This window comes from Paroedura picta, chromosome 5 (assembly GCF_049243985.1).
Source record: "Paroedura picta isolate Pp20150507F chromosome 5, Ppicta_v3.0, whole genome shotgun sequence".
In the NCBI taxonomy this organism is placed as follows: domain Eukaryota; kingdom Metazoa; phylum Chordata; class Lepidosauria; order Squamata; family Gekkonidae; genus Paroedura; species Paroedura picta.
The window spans coordinates 115,134,395-115,153,983 of NC_135373.1; the positions used below are offsets into that span (position 1 = coordinate 115,134,395).

At 47.3% G+C, this 19,589-nt stretch overlaps 2 protein-coding genes across 2 annotated transcripts in view; one reads left to right on the forward strand and one right to left on the reverse strand.

Annotated features, from left to right (window-relative positions):
* Positions 1–4,135, forward strand: part of BCL2L13 (BCL2 like 13) — a 46,662-nt gene extending 42,527 nt beyond the window's left edge. The window contains 2 exon segments of the mRNA XM_077340105.1: positions 1,793–2,320; positions 2,322–4,135. Of these exon segments, the coding sequence (XP_077196220.1) occupies positions 1,793–2,320; positions 2,322–2,609 (816 nt within the window). The 3' untranslated portion in view covers positions 2,610–4,135.
* Positions 4,136–8,539: 4,404 nt separating this feature from the next.
* Positions 8,540–19,214, reverse strand: BID (BH3 interacting domain death agonist). The gene is made up of 6 exons (XM_077340106.1): positions 19,067–19,214; positions 17,706–17,771; positions 15,951–16,140; positions 13,517–13,650; positions 11,147–11,359; positions 8,540–9,323 (listed from the first exon to the last, which is right to left on the reverse strand). The coding sequence occupies exons 2-6, from the start codon at positions 17,712–17,714 to the stop codon at positions 9,318–9,320; spliced, it is 552 nt and encodes a 183-aa protein (XP_077196221.1). The 5' UTR covers positions 17,715–17,771; positions 19,067–19,214; the 3' UTR covers positions 8,540–9,317.
* Positions 19,215–19,589: the final 375 nt, after the last annotated feature.

A 19,589-nucleotide genomic window follows, 5' to 3' on the forward strand; every position in this document is an offset into this window, starting at 1 on the left:
CTTCCTAGAATTATATTGAGACCTGTGGAGTTCTCCCAGGGCATCCAGTTGGCTCATAAGGATCTGTGGATTTCTGCAGAGCTCAGTAACGCCTGCCGTATTGCACAGAATTTTGAGCTAACTGAACTCCTGCCTCTGCAATTTCATAGCTAAAATGGGGTACAAGTCTCTTTCCATGCGTGTTATAAATTAATTGCCACGTTTCAGTTGTCTAAAATTCTATTTTCCTTTAGCTGCCTGTCTCAACCCTTTATTCCTAAACAGTACTTTGAGCCATCAAAGCTGTTTCCCCATAGCAATGTTCCTACATGTAGTTTTTGCTGCTCTTGCTAATATGCTGCCACTCACAAGGGCAGCAAAGCATCTCGACAGCTGCTTTCCTACCCCTCAGTTGCCACTAGAGAGATTTTGTTAAGGTTTTTAAAAACATCGGAAATTGATAGATTACTGTAGTGCAATGACTCTTGCTATGGTGTGCTGGTTCACAGCTTTCTTAAAAAAAAAGTCTCTAGCTCTGTTGCAGAGTTTTAACGGTAAATATGTTTCCCCTTATAACTCCACAACAGCAACAACAACAACAACAACAACAACAATAATTGTGGGGTGGGTGAGGCTGAGAGAGCCCTGATATTCCTGCTCGGTCAGAACAGCTTTATCAGTGCCGTGGCAAGCTCAAGGTCACCCAGCTGGTTGCATGTGGGGGAGCGCAGAATCAAACCCGGCTTGCCAGATCAGAAGTCTGCACCCCTAACAACTACACCAAACTGGCTTAGCAATTTATAGCTACTACATAGTTGCAGTTGACTAAGTTATTACAAAGTCATTGCATTACAGCAAAAATCAGAACCATAACAAAAAACATGCCGAAGTTCAAGAAAAATGACAAGCAGAGCTAGTGATACAATCTATACCTCTGCAGTATCTGCGACTTGTAGATCTTACCAAATAGTTCTCGTTTTGTAAAAAGAAAATCAAGTCGGCGATAGTCTTCTGGTAACTGGCATCTCATTGTCCACATTACTTGCGGTAAGCTGGAAAAAAGAAATCTCTGTCCTTTTTTTGTACATCTGCTGTTTTACTGATGAGCCAGAGTCATATGCAAATAACCGCTATATTTACTCATAGTCAGGACTCGGTTTTGTTTCCCAGTGTGGCATTAAAAAAAAGAGAGAGAGGTTCATCTTGTATCGGCATACAAGTTAGTCATGTCCAGTAATGAAGAAGTTGCAGGGTATAACTAGGAGAGGAATAGCCTTCCTTTTGAGTAAGCGTGCTAGTCTGGAGAAGATGCATGAATAAATCTAGAGTTGCATGGAAAGATGCAGTTGGAGACTCAGCCGTGAAGTAAACTTACAATGCCATTTGTAACTTTAGGCCTTACAGCAGGGGTAGTCAACCTGTGGTCCTCCAGATGTCCATGGACTACAATTCCCATGAGCGTTTGCTGGCAGGGGCTCATGGGAATTGTAGTCCATGGACATCTGGAGGACCACAGGATGACTACCCCTGCCTTACAGTATCAAAGCATTGATGGTCCTCATTTCCAGTTTTTTAATTTCATAGATTTTTCACACAAGGACGGAATTGTACCTGTTTTCACACCTTGTCTCATACTGCCCTAAGCCATCTTGGTTTCTCTGTAGTTACAAATCAAGGCTACCGCAGTGGCAGAAAATGCCTTCTCGTTCAAAACTCTACCTATTGCAGATTTTTGTGTGTCGGTTATCTTGTAAAATTATGTGTGTTGGTATTCTTTTGCTGACTGTTGTCCCCTCCCTCCCTTTCCTTCTAGGGCACCGTCTTTAGTTTGGATTCTGAAGAGGAGGAGTACCACGGAATCATCGCCGAGGACAGCAATGACATCTACATCCTAACTAGTGACAACTCGGGCCAGGTGAGCCCTCCTGAGTCCCCCACAGTGACAACATCTTGGCAGTCCGAGAGCCTGCCCGTCTCCTTGTCAGCTAGCCAAAGCTGGCATACGGAGAGCTTGCCCGTGTCCTTGGGGCCTGAGTCTTGGCAACAAGTAGCCATGGAAACAGAAGAAGTGAAGAGTTTGGACAGCAATGGAGGTGCAGAGGAGAGAAGTGAAAACAACTCTTCTAACTCCGATATTGTCCACGTGGAGAAGGAGGAGATAACAGAGGGGGTGGAGGAAACGGTACCATCCGAAGCAGCTCTTCAGACTGAAGCTGCACAGCAGGATTCCCCAGATGCTCCAGGTGCCTCTCCGGAGGCGGAGGAAGCCGAAATGGTGTCCGTTAAGGAAGCAAGCCTCTCTGTGGCAATGCCTGCTGAACCGCTGGTGGAGGGAAAGGCGGGTAGCGGAGTTAGAACCTGAAACTCCAGCATTGAGTAAGCCTGCTCAGGAACCGTCTCCTGTAGAGGATAAGGCTGCCTCCAAACCTGAGAGAATACAGCCTCCCGAAGAGGACCCGGAGGCAAGGAGGGAGGGCTATTCTGAGGAAAAGGAAGAGAAGTCCCCTGCTGGAGAAGAGAAGCCCATCCTCTTGCCCGAGGGGAAATCAATTCTGCTCTACGGTGGGGCTGCCGCGGTGGCCATCCTCGCGGTGGCTGTGGGCGTGGCCCTAGCAGTGAGGAAGAAGTAACGGACTTCACCCAGATCCACATTTTAGTTGCGCTGACTGAGGGTTGCGATGCCTACTGTCAAGGGGAAATGAACGTCACTGCAAGGGTGGTGGGGCAAAAGGTGCACACTGTAAGGTTTCTGTTTAGGGACAATCATGTTTTTAGCGAACTGGGACTGGAGCTTCCTGATCAAACCTATTAGGGGTGTCATTTTTTTAGAAAACCCCCACGCAAGTGTACCAATGAGGAAAGTGAATGTTTATACACTGGATATTGGAATCTCAAATTCCAGGGGAATGGGAAAGTCAGTGGCTACCCCCTGGAGGTTATCCTTACCTAGCTGCCATTGCAGCTTTTTTTTGGCTCCCCCTTCACCTCTCGACTGAGAGCTGCCTCGGCCCTGTAGCATAAGGCTCATCTCCCTTTTTTGCCTCGGCTTCCTCGGGCGCACAGAGTGCAGCTCCTGTTGGCCTCCCAGTTGTCTTTTAAACCCCAGTGGGGTAGTGCTTGGTCAATGCCTCTTTGCGTTCTGCTTTTTCTGCCTCCCCTCCTCCCCCAGTACTTCCTGAGGCCCCAGTGTTCAAAAAGCACTGCTTCTCTCTAGGAGAGTTTGCAGCAAGTCTCTAATGGTAGGCAGAAGTACATTTCCCAGAGGTGGATTAGGATGCTGCTGTTTGGGGGGGGGGGAAGGTAGATGTTCTTAGAGCCCCTCTCCCCATGTGTAATTCATTTCAGCGATCACTGTTAATGCAAACTCTTCTCCCCTTTAATCCTTACTGCTGTATTGTATTTGTGGCGAAAAGATCTGATCAGGTTCCTATAACGGATGCGAAGGGCGAGGACGGACAAAAACTAAGATTAGCCTGGGATCTCATTTGACACCATTCGTGAAAGAACTTAAGCACGGACATGCTCCACCTCTTCTTCTGCATTTGCACAAAGTTCAAGGGTGGATTGCAGTTTAGCCTTAAATTGACCTTGGCCACTGCCCAATGAGCAACTCAAGGTCTCCCAAGTCTGAACCACCTGATGCTGTACTTTCTAGTTAATTGCCCAGCTCCGGAGGGATGTTGTGAAAGCCAGCAGTCCCATGCAGCACACGTGAACTTCTTGGGTGACTGTTAGGTATGGAGAGTTTGGCGAAATGTACAGATAAGGTGGATAAATTGAAACCAAATATTCTCCCCCTACAACCATGTTTAATCCTGGCCTGTGACATGGTAGACACATGCCCTCTTTTTCACCCCCTTTCTACTCAGCCTCTCATTAAACAATGCTGAGGGATTTTTCCTGCCCTCCATTCCTGGTGCCCTTGTTTTTGGATACGATCCTGCACAGTAGTCGGGTCCCTTGGTGTAGATAATTCTGTAGGTAGCATTAAAGTGTAGAGTTAAGTTTTTTCCCCCTCTTAAACCTTTGCCATAGCTGCCTTTTCCTGTTACCTTCTGTAGATCAGACGATCAGGAAGTTCCTACGTTTCTTCATTCAGATGTGGTTTCCAGCTTTCTATTCATGTAAATAAAAAACATCTCAAATTATGGCACAAGTCACCATGCGGCAGTGGCAATTTTGTTCTCCAGTCCTTCCGTAAGCAACTGTCCTATTCATGGGCCAGCATTTTGGCAAACATGTTGGATCTCCAGGTTGTGGTAATTATCATTTAAATTGCCCTCGTGGGCAAATCCGTTGGGCCTGTATTTCATTTTGCTCCTAAATAGTCCTGCTTTGCACATACAATAGCCTGCCGACATACCAGCTTGGCGTCCGCTAGCAGATGGTCTTATGACAGGTAATTCATTTTGAACGATGCAGCTCAAAAGAGGGCAGGTGGCACAGACCCTAAGAACTTGGGGGTAACCTGGCCTTCCTTTTACCAGCTCTCATTTCAAAAACCTCCCTTATCACTTTCTCTTAGTCCACACAGTGGTAATTGATGTCCTTCAAAAGTTGTGCTACGGTAGGCTTTTCATTTTATTAGTGATTCTTGCTATTCTCCACCTTTAGCACTTAGCTGCAGTGGTTTCTTAATTGTGCTGGGCCCCCATGGATCTCCGGTGGATCTCTGATCAGATTTGGAGTTGACCTTGATCCACAGCTCCAGTACAGGAGCTGGTGCAAGGGGATGGCCGGTTACAGTAGATGAGCGATAGGGCTGTGGGTGTCCTGCATAGTGCAGGGGGTTGGACTAGATGACCCATGAGGTCCCTTCCAACTCTATGATTCTAGAGCAGAGATGGCCAGAAAGTCCAGTTCTAATGACTGAGCAGCTAGAGCAGCATCCTTTTAAAGACTTTTTGGGAACTAAGCTACTGCAGCATATCTTCTTGCATCCTATTTTGCCAAACTTGGCATGTTCAGTCATGAAGCCATCTCACTCATTACATAACTGACCCCTTGACTTTCTTCCACAGGGAACTATAGGGAAATTTCTCTTCTCTGCAGAACGTCTTATTCATTTCCAGCCACGTTTTTGCTCTCCCGTATTTTTAGGCACACGACGAATCAACTTGTTTATCTAGCTCTGCAGGAGAAGAACTATGCTATAGCCAGGGGCACCTGTAAGACCAACAAAGATACACGCTTTAATGCGCAAGCACATTTCCTCCGACACTTTGTTGGTCTTAAGGGTGCCCCTGGACTCAAACCTGGTTCTTCTGCTTCAGACCGGTATGGCTTCCAACAGGGGAGAGGAAAGGGAAGATGAATGTAAGCCGCTTTGAGCCTCCTTCGGGTAGAGAAAAGCGGCATATAAGAACCAAGTCTTCTCCTCCTTGGTCAGTTTTCTAGAAAAAGTGCCCCAGTGTGTTCCAGAGGGTTTTCCTTTCTGTGTGCTTACTTTCTGTTTCTTAGCTTTTCTTGGTTACCAATGGCTTTAAAGGTGCTTTGGCAAACTAGTTCAGAAAAAATAAAGCAAACCTGCAAAGCTCCTGCAAGGTTTGTTTGTTGCAGCACAGTTCCTCTATGACCGTTTATGCACTGGGAACTTCACTGCCCCAGCTCCCATGAAGGAGCACAAATCAGGGGCAGATGAAGCACACCGGGCCAAATGCTCCCCCGTGTGGGTGCAGGAAGAGGTGGGGCAACCTGCCACGACTAAAACTCCAGCCTGCAGCCCGGCATGAAACCTCCAGTGCGTAAACGGTCTATGTTTGGCTTCTGGAACCTACACCATTTTTTGAGCCTTGCAGTTCCATGTGTTTCAGCTTGCTAGCTACTTGGAAGTACTGGGGGAACACTGGTGGTAAAAGAGAGGAAAGCTCTATAGTTTACTTGGTATAATTCCGGTATCTGAACAGAGAATAGAAATGGATGTGGTTCATCTTGCCTAATTTCACAATTCAATATTTATAGTTCTCCAGCTGTTTCTTAGTCAGAGGTCTGGTCTTAGCGCTGGTCTGCTGTCAGGGGGATTGTTAATTTCTCTGAGGATTGTAGCTGCTTCTGTGCTGTTCCCTCACTTTATAAATGGCCATTTCTATGTATGACTATGCTAACCACAACACTTGATCTGGCAGGCTAGAGGAGGCAAAGGAGAGCTTATTCATCTCAGCTATGTGTCCTCTTTCCATGTGAGTAAACCTGGAGCTAGGTAGTCTGTTCTAATAATAGGCAAAACCCTCTTTTAGTCAGTTGTCGAAACAAGAGAGCATTAAAACATTGAGAGATGCAGGACTGAATTGCTGTTAAATTGCTTGTCTGCTTGCATAGTTGATCTTTACAATAGGGTTTTTTTTTTTCAAGTTGCCTAGAGCCAGTATTCTGCTGAAAGAGTAGTGGGGAATTCCTCACAGGCTTGTTTTCAGGTGTGGCATTTCCTTTACTGTCTGTTTTAAGGCGATACCCAGTAGTTAGTTGGCTCTAAATCACATCTGTTTTCTTAGAAAGCGGCACTGATGCTTCAGTCCAGTTTCAGGACAAGCTGTGAAGTATCATGAGAAGGGCTCGTCTGTTGTAAAAAAGGACTTTGTGCTCTGGAAAAAGTACTTCTCAGGGTTAAACATTCATATAGTGCAGGCACAGACCAGAGTACGCATCTATGAGTTGGGCTGCAAGAATTATACAATGAATATATTTTTTTTGGGGGGGGGGGTGTTATGGCAAACACAGCCTTGGTCGCATGGACAGAACATCAGTCACACAGAAGTTCCCAAAACAGGACAGCTTTGAACTCTGCACTTGAACACCAAAACTGAATTACTGCAAGCCAAACCAGATCCATGGAGTTCTCTTTTTCTCCTGCTTCAGCTGAAAGAACATTCGGGCGGCTGGGAACTTGTATCCGTACCAAGGTGAACGCCGTCTTCCTTTCCAGTGAATGTTAAAAGTCTGCTTTTCACAGCTTCAGCTGCCTGTGTCAGGATTACTGACTTTGAAAGATGGGCTGTGCTTTACCACTGCAGTCATGCCGTTTGTTCTATTTTAAATAAACATTTCCCTGGACATGCAATCCACGTGGCTCAGAATAAGCCTTCAGTACCTCTGTTGTCTAAATCTCCGACACTAAGGGAATGCATGCATGCTGGATTGTCAAAGCTGGTTCAAGATCCAAGGGGGGTGAAAGATCTATACGATCTGAAGAGAAACCAGAGTATCCAAGATCTAAGTGTTGTTGTTTTTTTTTAAGGCAAGCAGTTTTAAGTTTTGCCTTATCACTAAATCAGTGGCAGAGCAAGCCAGAGCGCTCTCTCTCTGCACCTGAGATCTTAAAAGGCAGTTTTAATCCATGGTTGGCCCTTGTTATTAATGGTTGACACTAGTTTGGTTCACACTAGTTTGACAGACAACCGTGTTTTCTCTGCCAACATTGTGGCCTGACGTTGGAGGAGAGTGAAGCCCTGGCTTGATTTTCAGGCATTTTGGGTTGAGTGACAATTTGCTGCAAATTGGGGGGGGGGGGGGGGAGCGAGGAAGAGTTATAGAAGGCTGATCAATGAATGGGGGATAAAAGATTCCAGTGCAGGAAAAAGGAACTCCGGTGGCTACAGCTGCCTCTTTTAAATCCTAAACCCTTGGTTTCACACACAAGTGTTAAAGTGATAATCACTATTGCATTCTGTTTTCCAAAATCATGCGCTTAGCGGCATTTGGTGGGTCTGAACTGCACAAGTGTGACATGAGATGCAAGAGTCAGTCGGTCTCCTGAAAGGGGGCAGTTTCTCGATCATTCCTCGGGTGACCACAGCACTTTTACAAACAATAACTGAAACCTCTAGTGTGCCATTTGTTGATTGGGGGGAGGGATTGCTGTAACCAGTGTTAAGAGGCTAATTCCCAGTTCCACCATGACTGTGTTTATAAATTGGGCGGGAGTCATATTTTTTCTTCCCTAGGGAGACTTTGTTGTAAGACCATGCCTCCACCCCCATCCCACCCTACCCCATTGCACTTTTAATAAAGTCAATTTTGGAAAAAAGATTTAAATGGACTTTCTTTGTACTGTACACAAAAGGTACTTCACCCCGCCCCTTCCATAGGTGCCACACGGGGCTTCCGATTGACCCCTGGAGATTTAATTGGCTGCACAGGTTTTCTTCTTACACGCGGCTTTGACAGCAGCTGCCATCAGAGCACCAGGCTCTTCGTCCCTGTGTGACTGAAGGAAAGCTGTGGCAGCTGTCTCAGAAATCCAAGGGTGTGGCACAGGCTCTTAATGGTTGGGGGATCCTTCTTATAAAGATGAAGAAAACAGCTGCTGGATAAACTGAATGCAGTGTCAGCAACCTTTCTAATCTAGGTGCCAGGGCAGGAGTTGAGACCTTTAAAATCAGGTGCTTCCAAACTCTTCTTCGGTATCCTTGACTCCCATCTCTTTTTCCTATTATACCTTTTGGGCAGAATACGGAGACGGCGGCTCTTCTCTTTGGGCACCGTCACCTGTGTAAGTACTACACAACATCTCCAAAGTACAGCCTATTACTGTACACTGGTCCAATTCAATGCTTATTAGAGCTGGTGAAGAGAATATTTTTATTAAAAAAACACATTAGAATTACAACAACAAGCAACTCCAGAGACTGGTTCTACAAAGTAAACTGTCTGAATGGATGATGATCTAGCCCTGAAAGGTGACAGCGCGCGGGGGGGGGGGGGGGGGTTGAGAGATTCCTGTTTTGAGCCAGCCCCCACCTAAACTGACTGTAGAGCTCAGTCCAAGGCTAAGGGCAGCACGCATGACTTCCCACCCCCACCCCAAGCTTAAAGCCTCATTCACATTTGTGTTTGAGGAAATTATGACCCAAAGGATGACAACGGAGACCGGCAGGACTAATGCTGCAGCATAAATTAAAGCTGATGATAGAATCAAGTATATCCAGTTTGTAGAAAGGTTTTTCCAATCAAGCCCTGATGTTCCGACCCAGGAAGTAACAAGCTGTTCCTCTTTCTTCCAAAGCGTAGGTTGGCAAGGAACCCATCAACTCTCAACAGCTTGAGCCTCAGTCAATTTGCCACCTCGCACCTGAGATGAAGACGCAGCAATACAAAAGGGTCTCAAATTCATTTTTAAAAATTGGCAAAATGAAGCAAAGGCAAGCAGAACGCCACAGCTAATTGCTGCTGGCTAAAAGTTGTAGGATGCCCAATCCAATGGGGGGGGGGGGTGGAAATGTTTAACACCACAATTTCATGTTGTTTTTTTTTTTAAAAAACTAACTAAAACAGCTTTTGGATATTTAAAAAAAAATAAAATGAGGATTTTTTTTTCCTTCCGGAGGATGGAGCATGTTCATTTAACCCTAGGAGAGAAACAGAGAAGAGTCTGTTGTCATGATTATTTATTTAATTTATATATCATCCTTTCATGCCGGCTCAGGGCAGTGTACGTCAATAAGAACGACAAGCAAATAAATTAACCAGGCACTTCCAAAATTATCATCCAAACTCCTTCAATGTCCCTGGGCTGTATCTTTTACTCCTGTTATACCTTTTGGGGGGGTAGAATACAGAACAAGTAGCTCTAGACCTCTTCTGTACACCTAGACCTCTCTAGACCTCTTCAATTGTTGTTATATCCAGTTGCAGCCAAAGATTTGCAGGACGCTTCTTAGATATTTCCTACCCAAGAGCTGAGCCAGAGGGCTTGCTATCAAGGCAGGACAAGTCCCACACCCAGAGGATATTGGGCTAAAATGAATTTCAATAGTGTTAAATGTAAAGTTCTTCATTTGCATCCCTATAGGATGGGGGAGACTTGTCTTGGCAGTAGTACATGTGAAAAGGATCTGGGGGGAGGGGTCTTAGTAGACCATACACTGAACATGAGTCAGCAGTGTGGCTCAGTGGCTTGAAAGGTAAACGGAATTTGGGGCTGGATTAAAAGAAGAACAGTGTCCAGATCATGCAAGGTGATGGTACTGCTTTACTCTACTTCAGTAAGACCTCACTTGGAATACTGTGTTCGGTTTTGGGCATCACCACTGAAGAAAGATGTAGAGAAACTGGAGCGTGTCCAGAGGAGGGCTACGAAGATGATGAGATGTTTGGAGACCAAGTCATATGGGGAAAGGTTGAAGGAGCTTGGCCTGTTTAGCCTGGAAAGATGATTAAGAGGTGATATAACCATCTTCAAATACTTGAAGGACTGTCGTATACAATGGGTAGTCCACCTCTGGTCCTCCAGATGTCCATGGACTACAATTCCCATGAGCCCCTGCCAGCAAATGCTGGAAATTCACCCACCATCCCTCAGTAGCGATCAGCAATTTCCTGGGCATGCAAGGAAGGGCCACAAGAGACAAACGCTGGCACATCCCTTCCTGCCCACCTACTCACAATCTGCCTAAATTCATAAAAGCAGCATTTCTGTTAGATTGACTATCAAGCCTCTGCTTAAAAATTTCCAAAGGAGAATCCACTACCTCCCAAGGAAGTCTGTTCCGCTGCAGAACTGCTCTGCCAGAAACAACTTCTGGATGTTTAGCCGAAAATTATTTTGAATTAATTTCATCCCATTGGTTCTGGTCCAACCCTCTGGGGCAACAGAAAACAACTCTGCTCCATCTTCTATACCAGGGACAGTCTACCTGTGGTCCTCCAGATGTCCATGGACTACAATTCCCATGAGCCCCTGCCAGCAAACACCTGGCCTCTACCAGGGCTGGGGCCTTTTGGGTCCTGGCCCCGACCTGGTGGGATGAGCTCTCGGAAGAGCTGAGGGCCCCGATGGAGCTTTCACAGTTCTGCAGGGCCTGCAAGACAGAGCTCGTCTGCCAAGCATTTGGCTGAGGCTAGGGGCAACTGAGATCAGAGGCCCTTCCCTGGCTTAGCCACGACAGGAGGCTCCCTGTGAATATCTTCCCTGAGGAACTAGTGGGGGGAAGGGGAGTGTTTGAAGGCTAGTATTTCGCCATCCGGGAGGATATGGTCTTACCGTGTACTGTTTTATCCATTTACTGTGGGGTTTTATCATTGTAACTCGTCACGAGCCAGCATGCTGGGAGCAACGTAATAAATAAACGCATGGCCTTTGTACGATCCAACAAGTGGATAGCCCTTCCCAAACCACGATGCACTGTGGAGAGACACAGAACTAAAATGGGCCATTTGTATTTTTCTTTACCTCGGAGGCCAAGCTATTCACATAATCCCTGAGGTTGCAGTTGATGTAGTTCACAGTTGCAGAAAACACACGATGAAGAAGAGAGGGGGCTGTCCTTGCGACATTTCGGGCCAGCACCATGGCGACCAACAACATGGACCGGTCCCGGTCTCTGTCCACGGGCATTCTTCTCACGAGGGTCTGCACGGCCACAGACAGATGCCGGGTTATTTCCTGAGGAAAGAGAACAGAAAACGTCATTTCCCTTCCACGTGATCTGGTCAGCATTTTATTTATTTTATTTTTTTAAATGTATTTCTTGGATTAATATCCCGCCTGTCACGACTGTTGCCTCGAGGCGGCTAACAATTAAAACCATAACAATTTCCCCATAAAAACCCCATTGAAACAATAGCAGTACACACAAGAACCCACAAGATGGCGGAACACCCAACATAATCTACTAAGTCTAGCCAGACAATCAGCTTTAGCTGTGATGCATTACAGGGATGCTCAGCTGGGGTGGGAACCCCTGACCGAACTCCGGTCAACCCCCTCCCAGCCTCAACCAAACACCTGGTATAAGAGCTCCATCTTGCAGGCCCTGCGGAACTTAGACAGTTCTTTAGCTCTTCCGGGAGCTCGTTCCACCAGGCAGGAGCCAAGGCCAAAGAGGCCCTGGTCAAGGCCAGGTGGATTTCCCAGGGGTCCGGGACAACCAATAGATTCCTAGCCACAGAGCACAGGGGCCTGCAGGGGGAATAAGCAGACAAGCGGTCCCTCAGGTAGGTAGGACTCGGGCCCCGTTATAGCCTTAAAGGTTAAAACCAAAATCTTAAACTTGATCTGGAAGCAGCCCAGTAGCCAGTGCAGTTGTTTCAATACTGGCTGAATGTGAGCCCTCAAAGGAGTCCCAGTAAGGACCCTGGCAGCCGCATTCTGAACCAGCTGAAGTTTCCGGATCAAAGCTAAGGGTAGGCCCGTGTAGAGCGAGTTACAGAAGTCCAGTCTGGAAGTGACCATTGCATTCCTGCATTCTTTAGCTATGCATGTTTCATCCATAAAGCAACTCATAGAATCATAGAGTTGGAAGTCCAACCCCCTGCACTATGCAGGACACTCACATCCCAATCGCTCTACTGTAACCTGCCACCCCCTTGAGCCTTCACAGAATCAGCCTCTCTGTCAGATGGCTCTCCAGCCTCTGTTTAAAAATTTCCAAAGATGGAGAACCCACCACCTCCTGAGGAAGCCTTTTCCCCTGAGAAACCGCTCTAACTGTCAGGAACTTCTTCCGGAGGTTTAGATGGAATTTCTTTTGAATTAATTTCATCCCATTCGTTCTGGTCCGTCCCTCTGGGGCAAGAGAGAACAACTCGCTGGTCTTCAGAACTCATTATAGTAACAAGCAGAAATCCACAAGGGAGAGAAACGCCGTCTATTCCTTGCAGGGTCCCATTTTTTCCACCCCTCATGATCACACCCATATCATTCTCCAGGCCAACCCCCTTGGCACATCACAATCTTGTGGTTTCCTGAGATCTTGACTGGCATCCTGTTTGGGGGCCCTAAGGCTCTCCAAAATGGCACAACATCACAATCTTGTGGTTTCCTGAGACTGGCATCCTGTTTGGGGGCCCTAAGGCTCTCAAACGAAGGCTCTCCAAAATGATCCTCTTCCCACACCTATGTTAACTTTCAGTATCGAAGCAACGCATAAAAGGAGGCCTAATCCCCCATAGAAAAATGTTCAAGGGTGTGGCTCATCCACTGTAACCTGCCACCCCTTTGAACTTTCACGGAATCAGCCTCCCCATTAGATGGCTATCCAGCCTCTGTTTTAAAATCTCCAAAGATGGAGAACCCCCCCGTCCCCTGAGGAAGCCTGTTCCACATAATTTCTTTTGCATTAATTTCATCCCATTTGTTCTGGTCCGTCCCTCCGAGGCTTGTTAATAAATCTTGGTTAAGTATGCCTCATGTTTTGATTTGGGGGACTCTCTACGATTATCTTGCCTTATATCAATCCCTTTGTCCTTTGGGCTAGTTAACTAAGGGAGGGTAAGTAAAATCTTTGGGAGTGAACGTGAGTGATTATAGACCAGAAGTGGGTATCTTAGCATTCCAGTAAGATCTCTCTTTCTCCTGAGAGAAAGAGTTTCCCCTGTCCCTTATGAAGATTTGTTATTAATTTATTTCCAGCAGTAGGTAGAGCTTAAATAACTAGACAATCTATCCCTGTTTACTAAGTGTCCAGGAATACGGGGAAGGACTCTTCACAAGACTTCTTCAGTGTCGCAGTATGATTATTTGAATACACAACCTTCCTTATCCTAGGAAATTAAAACCCTCAAGCGCCACATTTACAAGCCTGATATAAGCCTTCCTCACCTCTCTAGAAAAATTCTCCACCATAAACTGCTGCACGAGGTTGTTCATGAATGAGGGCTCAATCTCCAGAGCAAGCCGGTCTCCAATTTCAGCCAACTGAGCTCCGATAATTCGGAATATTTCCTCATCATCTCCTGAAGTTGAACAGAAAAGAGGAGAGTCAAACTAACGAAAGCATCTCCCTCACAGAAGGGCAACACTTAGAAAAAACCTGTCATCTGATGACATATCAGAGCACTGTGCATTGGATTCAGATTTTTATTTTGCTAGAAATAGGGAAAAAATCTTGCAAGAGAGCCAGCTTGGTGCAGTGGGTAGGGGCACCAGCTTCTAAACTGGCAAGTCAGGTTTGATTCCCCACTCCCACCCTTCACATGCAGCCATCTGGGTGACCTTGGGCTCGCCACAGCACTGATAAAGCTGTTGTGACCAAGCAGGAATATCAGGGCTCTCTCAGCCTCACCCACCCCACAGGGTGTCTGTTGTGGGGAGAGGAAAGGGAAGGTGATTGGAAGCCGCTTTGAAACCATTCTCTACCCAAAGGAGTCTCAAAGTGGCTTACAGTCGCCTGCCCTTTCCTCTCCCCACAACAGACACCCTGTGAGGGAGGTGAGGCTGGGAGAGCCCTGATATTACTGCAGAAGAAGAGTGGGTTCTTATATGCCATTTATCTCTACACGAAGGAGTCTCAAAGCGGCTTCTGATCACCTTCCCTTTCCTTAATTAATTAACTCCCATCCATTTGGGAAACTCCTCCAGGGCTGTCAAGAAACCCCAGGGTTTCATCAAACCCTAGCTGAGAGAGCCTGCTCTAGAGCCAAGCATGAAAACATGGTCATGTTTTCTCAGTACGGCTTTGACTGCCCATCCCACCAGCCAATCAGAATAGCAGTTGGCTCTTGTATGCCGCTTTTCTCTACCCAAAGGAGTCTCAAAGTGGTTTCCAGTCGCCTGCCCTTTCCTCTCCCCACAACAGACACCCTGTGAGGGAGGTGAGGCTGAGAGAGCCCTGATATTACTGAAGAAGAAGAGTTGGTTCTTATATGCTGCTTTTCTCTACCTGAAGGAGTCTCAAAGCGGCTTCCAATCACTTTCCCTTTCCTCTCCCCACAACAGACACCCTGTGAGGGAGATGAGGCTGAGAGAGCCCTGATATTACTGAAGAAGAAGAGTTGGTTCTTATATGCCGTTTTTCTCTACCTGAAGGAGTCTCAAAGCGGCTTCCAATCACTTTCCCTTTCCTCTCCCCACAACAGACACCCTGTGAGGGAGGTGAGGCTGAGAGAGCCCTGATATTACTGAAGAAGAAGAGTTGGTTCTTATATGCCGCTTTTCTCTACCCGAAGTAGGCTCAAAGCGGCTTCCATTCGCCTTCCCTTCCTCTCCCCACAACAGACACCCTGTGAGGGAGGTGAGGCTGAGAGAGCCCTGATATTACTGAAGAAGAAAAAGAGTTGGTTCTTATATGCCGCTTTTCCCTACCCGAAGGAGGCTCAAAGCGGCTTACAGTCGCCTTCCCATTCCTCTCCCCACAACAGACACCCTGTGGGGTGGGTGAGGCTGAGAGAGCGCTGATATCCCTGCCCGGTCAGAACAGTTTTATCAGTGCTGTGGCCAGCTGGCTGCATGTGGGGGAGCACAGAATCGAACCCAGCATGCCAGATTAGAAGTCCGCACTCCTAACCACTCCACCAAACTGGCCCTTAAAAGCAAACCTCTTGGGAACACCAAAGCGGGCAAGGAGACAAGCACGGCACTCCTGCCAGCCTCTCCAGGGCTGGAGCAGCCCTCCTCAGCAGGACGGACCCGTGCTTCTATTGCAGCGTTCCCCGACCTTTTGGCACCAGGAGTTCTGACACCAGGCAATGTGCACAGCCACAAGACGTCTTCCACAGGAGGCAGAGCCAACCTCAAAATGGCTGTTGGAGGAGGCAGGCAAAAACTCACTAAACATCAGAAGGGACAGTGTCAGTGCTTGGCTCTTGTGGCCCTTCCTTGCATGCCCAGGGAAATGCCAATTGCCACTTTGGGATTGGGAGGTGAATTTCCTCCAGGCCAGCCTGGCCAGGGAGTTTGAAGGTTCTTTTGGGAGGAGAAGGGGCATCATCCGGGCATGGAACTGCGGTCACTGCAGTTGGGCAGGTAGCTGCGACGTTCCTGCATTCTGCAGAGGGTTGGACTAGATGACCTTGGTGGAACCTTCCAGCTTGGGCTCTTCAGCATATGTGGAAGAAGGTTCTGTATAACAGTATGCCTTGAAATCTGCACAGCCCATCGGAAGCCCTACTGAGCAAACGCTCCACCTCGTCCTGCCCGCTTCCAAAAAGCAATGGGGGTGGGGGCACAACAGGAATCAGTGGGGGACATGGCGCTCACCTTGTTGGGGAGTTCTGTCCTCCAGCACCCCACCCCAGTGTTTAAGAAGCATCTTTACCTGGCTCTGGCACCTGGAATCGCCCAGACCGATTGCCGTCTGTCTGCAGGGCCCCTTGCAAATGAACGCATGGCTCGGGAGCCTTCAGCTGGTTTCTCAGAGACCTGAGCTCAGGCAAGTAGGCAGAGTCGGGGGAGTTTTCCAAAAAGGAGTACAAAAGGACGTTAGTGACGGAGGGGCCACCAAATCCCTGGGAGAGAAAAAGGAAGAAGGAAAACACACACAAGTATTATATATACACCGTATTTGCCGGCGTATAAGACGACCCCCCAACATTTCCACTCAAAATATAGAGTTCGTTACATTACATTACAGTACTATGGGCCACTATGGGCAGCTATGTCTATCCCAGGGGTAGTCAAACTGCGGCCCTCCAGATGTCCATGGACTACAATTCCCAGGAGCCCCTGCCAGCATTCGCTGGCAGGGGGCTCCTGGGAATTGTAGTCCATGGACAGCTGGAGGGCCGCAGTTTGACTACCCCTGGTCTATCCCAACTGAAGCCCACCCGGCGTATAGGACGACCCCCCCCCCACTTGGGAGGCATGTTTTTCAGGGGGGGGAAGTAGTCTTATACGCCAGCAAATACTGTACATACACACACACACACACACGTGTGTGTATGTATATGTATACATATACAATATGATACGATAACATTTATTGTGTATAGCCAAAGGCCATTACAAAACATAATTAAAAACAATATCGTCCAAATACGAATAAAACAATATTTCTCCAATATTGCGTACATAAAATTGTTTCTCGGCCTTTTGGCTAAGATCAAGTCTAGTACATATACATACATGTATATGTATAAATATAAATATATATGTATAAATATTAACAAATTATATAAATATTTGCTATATTCGTTGCAATGTTTTGTGTAATTATGTTACATGTTATATGATGTTATATGCAAACCGCAGAGAGCCGTATGGAAGGGTGATATAAAAATCTAAAATAAAATAAATTAAATAAATAAAACGAGCCCTGACCTCTAGAACCGAATGGAGCAAAAAAGGGATGGGTAGGAAGAGGTGCAAAAAGCGCTCGTGCAGAATCGTCAGGACAGTTTTGGAATTCCTTGGAAAGAAGCCACCTTCACAACAAGGGTTGTGACCACTCTTAGACATTCTAAGGCAGGGGTAGTCAAACTGCGGCCCTCCAGATGTCCATGGACTACGATTCCCAGGAGCCCCCTGCCAGCATTTGCTGGCAGGGGGCTCCTGGGAATCATAGTCCATGGACATCTGGAGGGCCGCAGTTTGACTACCCCTGTTCTAAGGGCTGGTCCAGCCTTTCTCAATTCTGTACCACTGAATAACCCCTGAAATGTTCTTCAGACCTTGAAAAAACCCCAGAAGGGGTACAATGGGGCAGAATACAGTTAGGAAGCAGAGCTGGGTACACGCCCACCCAGAGTCCCTCGCCCAATCAAAATCTTCTCCACGTGAGTGAGCCTCACAGCATCCCGTTGCTTCCCCCGCAAAGTTTTCTGTATATAATCAAAGCCAACCGTCTGGGACACCCAACGCATTCCCTGCAGTGGCGGTAAGGGCCCATGCTCCAAGGGGGACAAGATCTTTGTTTAAGACGATGCTTAAAAGAGGGAGAAAACAGGAGAGAGAAACAAGTCTCTAAAAAGGTATCTGAAGACAGTGTTTCCTTTCCCCTTCAAACATACACCGGTCTTATTTCTTCAGGAGACAAATTCACATATTGTTCACAAGAGCAGTGTGTGAATCCCACCTGGTCCATGATGACTGCCGAAAAAAGGCACTACGGGTGGATTCTTAATCTTCGAAGGTCCTCTCCCTGCAAAACGGAGAATAATTATCAATGTGTCTTTTTCTCCCAAATATTTTCTCTCTTCCTCAGCCTCACTGGTAGTTTTCAAGTTATCAAGTGATAAACTGGTAGAAGCTCAGAGATTGTGGATGTCTCGGACTGAGATGGAAAGAATAGAAGAGGTGTTTTTTTATACCCTGCTTTTTGGCCCCACCTCCCTTACAGGGTGTGTGCTATGCAGGGAGGAGGGGAAGGCAACACTTTGAGACTCCTTCAGGTAGTAAAAAACAGGGTATAAAAAACATCTTCTTCTACCTGAAGGAGTCCCAAAACAGCTTACAATCATCTTTATCTTTCTCTCCCCATAACAGATATCCTGTGAGGTAGGTGGCGCTGAGAGAGCTCTGATCTGAGAGAACTGCTCTGCGAGAACTGTGACTAGCCCAAGGTCACCCAGCTGGCTTCATGTGGAGGAGTGGGGATTGAAACCTGGTTCTCCAGATTAGAGGCCACCATTCTTAACGACTACACACCACTGTGTACACTACATTACACATCTGGGCAAACCACCTCTTGCAAGGTGATTTCCAGATTTTATTGTTCAGGACAAGAAAATAAGGAGCATTACCAGGAAACAAGCTCAAGCACAGAATCAGTGCTCTGCACACATAAGAACAATGGGTCAGGTCCCAGAATCTCCAGTTAAGAGACTTTACGTTACAAGGCTGTGAAAGACCTTAACTGCAATTCCAAATTCCGGGCTGCATAAAGCAATTGGAAATAAAGTTTTCAGCCAACGTGTTTCTACACGAGATTTGAGTCCCAGTAGAACCTTAGAGGCCAAATTAAGAGAGAACGTTTGAGAGACAAAGCTCCCTTTCTCGATACAAAACTATCTGACAAAGTCTGTTTCTACACCGGAGACTTTGCGCCAGGCTGCAGGCTAGAATTTGAGCTGGGACAGGTTGCTCTGCCTCTTCCTGCTCTTCCTGCTCCCACACACGGGGAAACATTTGGCCCCGTGCTCCTCGTTTGCCCCGGATTTGTGCTTCCACACAAGAGCCCGGGCAGCCAAGTTCCCAGTGCGGAAACGGTCTTAAGAGAGCTTGGAGACTCAAAAGCTCACACCCTGAACATCTCGTTGGCCATAGGGGGCTTCTGGATTCGAATGTCCCAGGAAGGAAGTCAACTGTCCGCACAGGAAGGGCAAACCAACTCCCTGCTCCAGTGGTTGGGGATATCAAAGCATTCCCCCCCCCCCAGCCGCCCAGCTTTGCTTACCCAGAGCACAGACCTGGCTTGCCAAAACCCAGTTTGCTCACCTTACATCTGACCAAGCTCAATGATTTGAACTGCAGTTGCTGAAGTCCTTCCCACTGCTGATGAGTCCTTCCCTCTTAGCAGGTCACACACGGCAGGAAGAGCCACAGTGAAAGCCTAGAAGGAAGGGAGGAAAACAACACACCATAAAGTGAAGAATGCCCAGAAAGGCTGCAGTGGTGGTTTTAAATATACCCGGAGCGCCCTCTGCAGGACTCCCAAGGAGATGCCCAGCGTGAAGCCCGGCCGAGGCTGACCCAACTCCCTCACCTTCCTCTTTGAAGGCTGAGGAAGACAGAAGATGGTCAAGGGGCCTGAAGGTGCTAGAGCAGGGGTAGTCAAACTGTGGCCCTCCAGATGTCCATGGACTACAATTCCCATGAGCCCCTGCCAGCCTTCGCTGGCAGGGGCTCATGGGAAATGTAGTCCATGGACATCTGGAGGGCCACAGTTTGATTACCCCTGTCCTAGAGGCCTAAAGCTGGCATCACTCCTTAAGGACTGTCTGTTGTAACAAGCTGGAGG

Coding starts and splice junctions, on each gene's coding strand:
- BID (XM_077340106.1), bottom strand. Junction 13,651..15,950: donor ATTCCAGGTGCCAGAGCCAG/GTAAAGATGCTT, acceptor GTTCAACTTCAG/GAGATGATGAGGAAATATTC. Junction 11,360..13,516: donor TGGAGAATTTTTCTAGAGAG/GTGAGGAAGGCT, acceptor CTCTTTCCTCAG/GAAATAACCCGGCATCTGTC.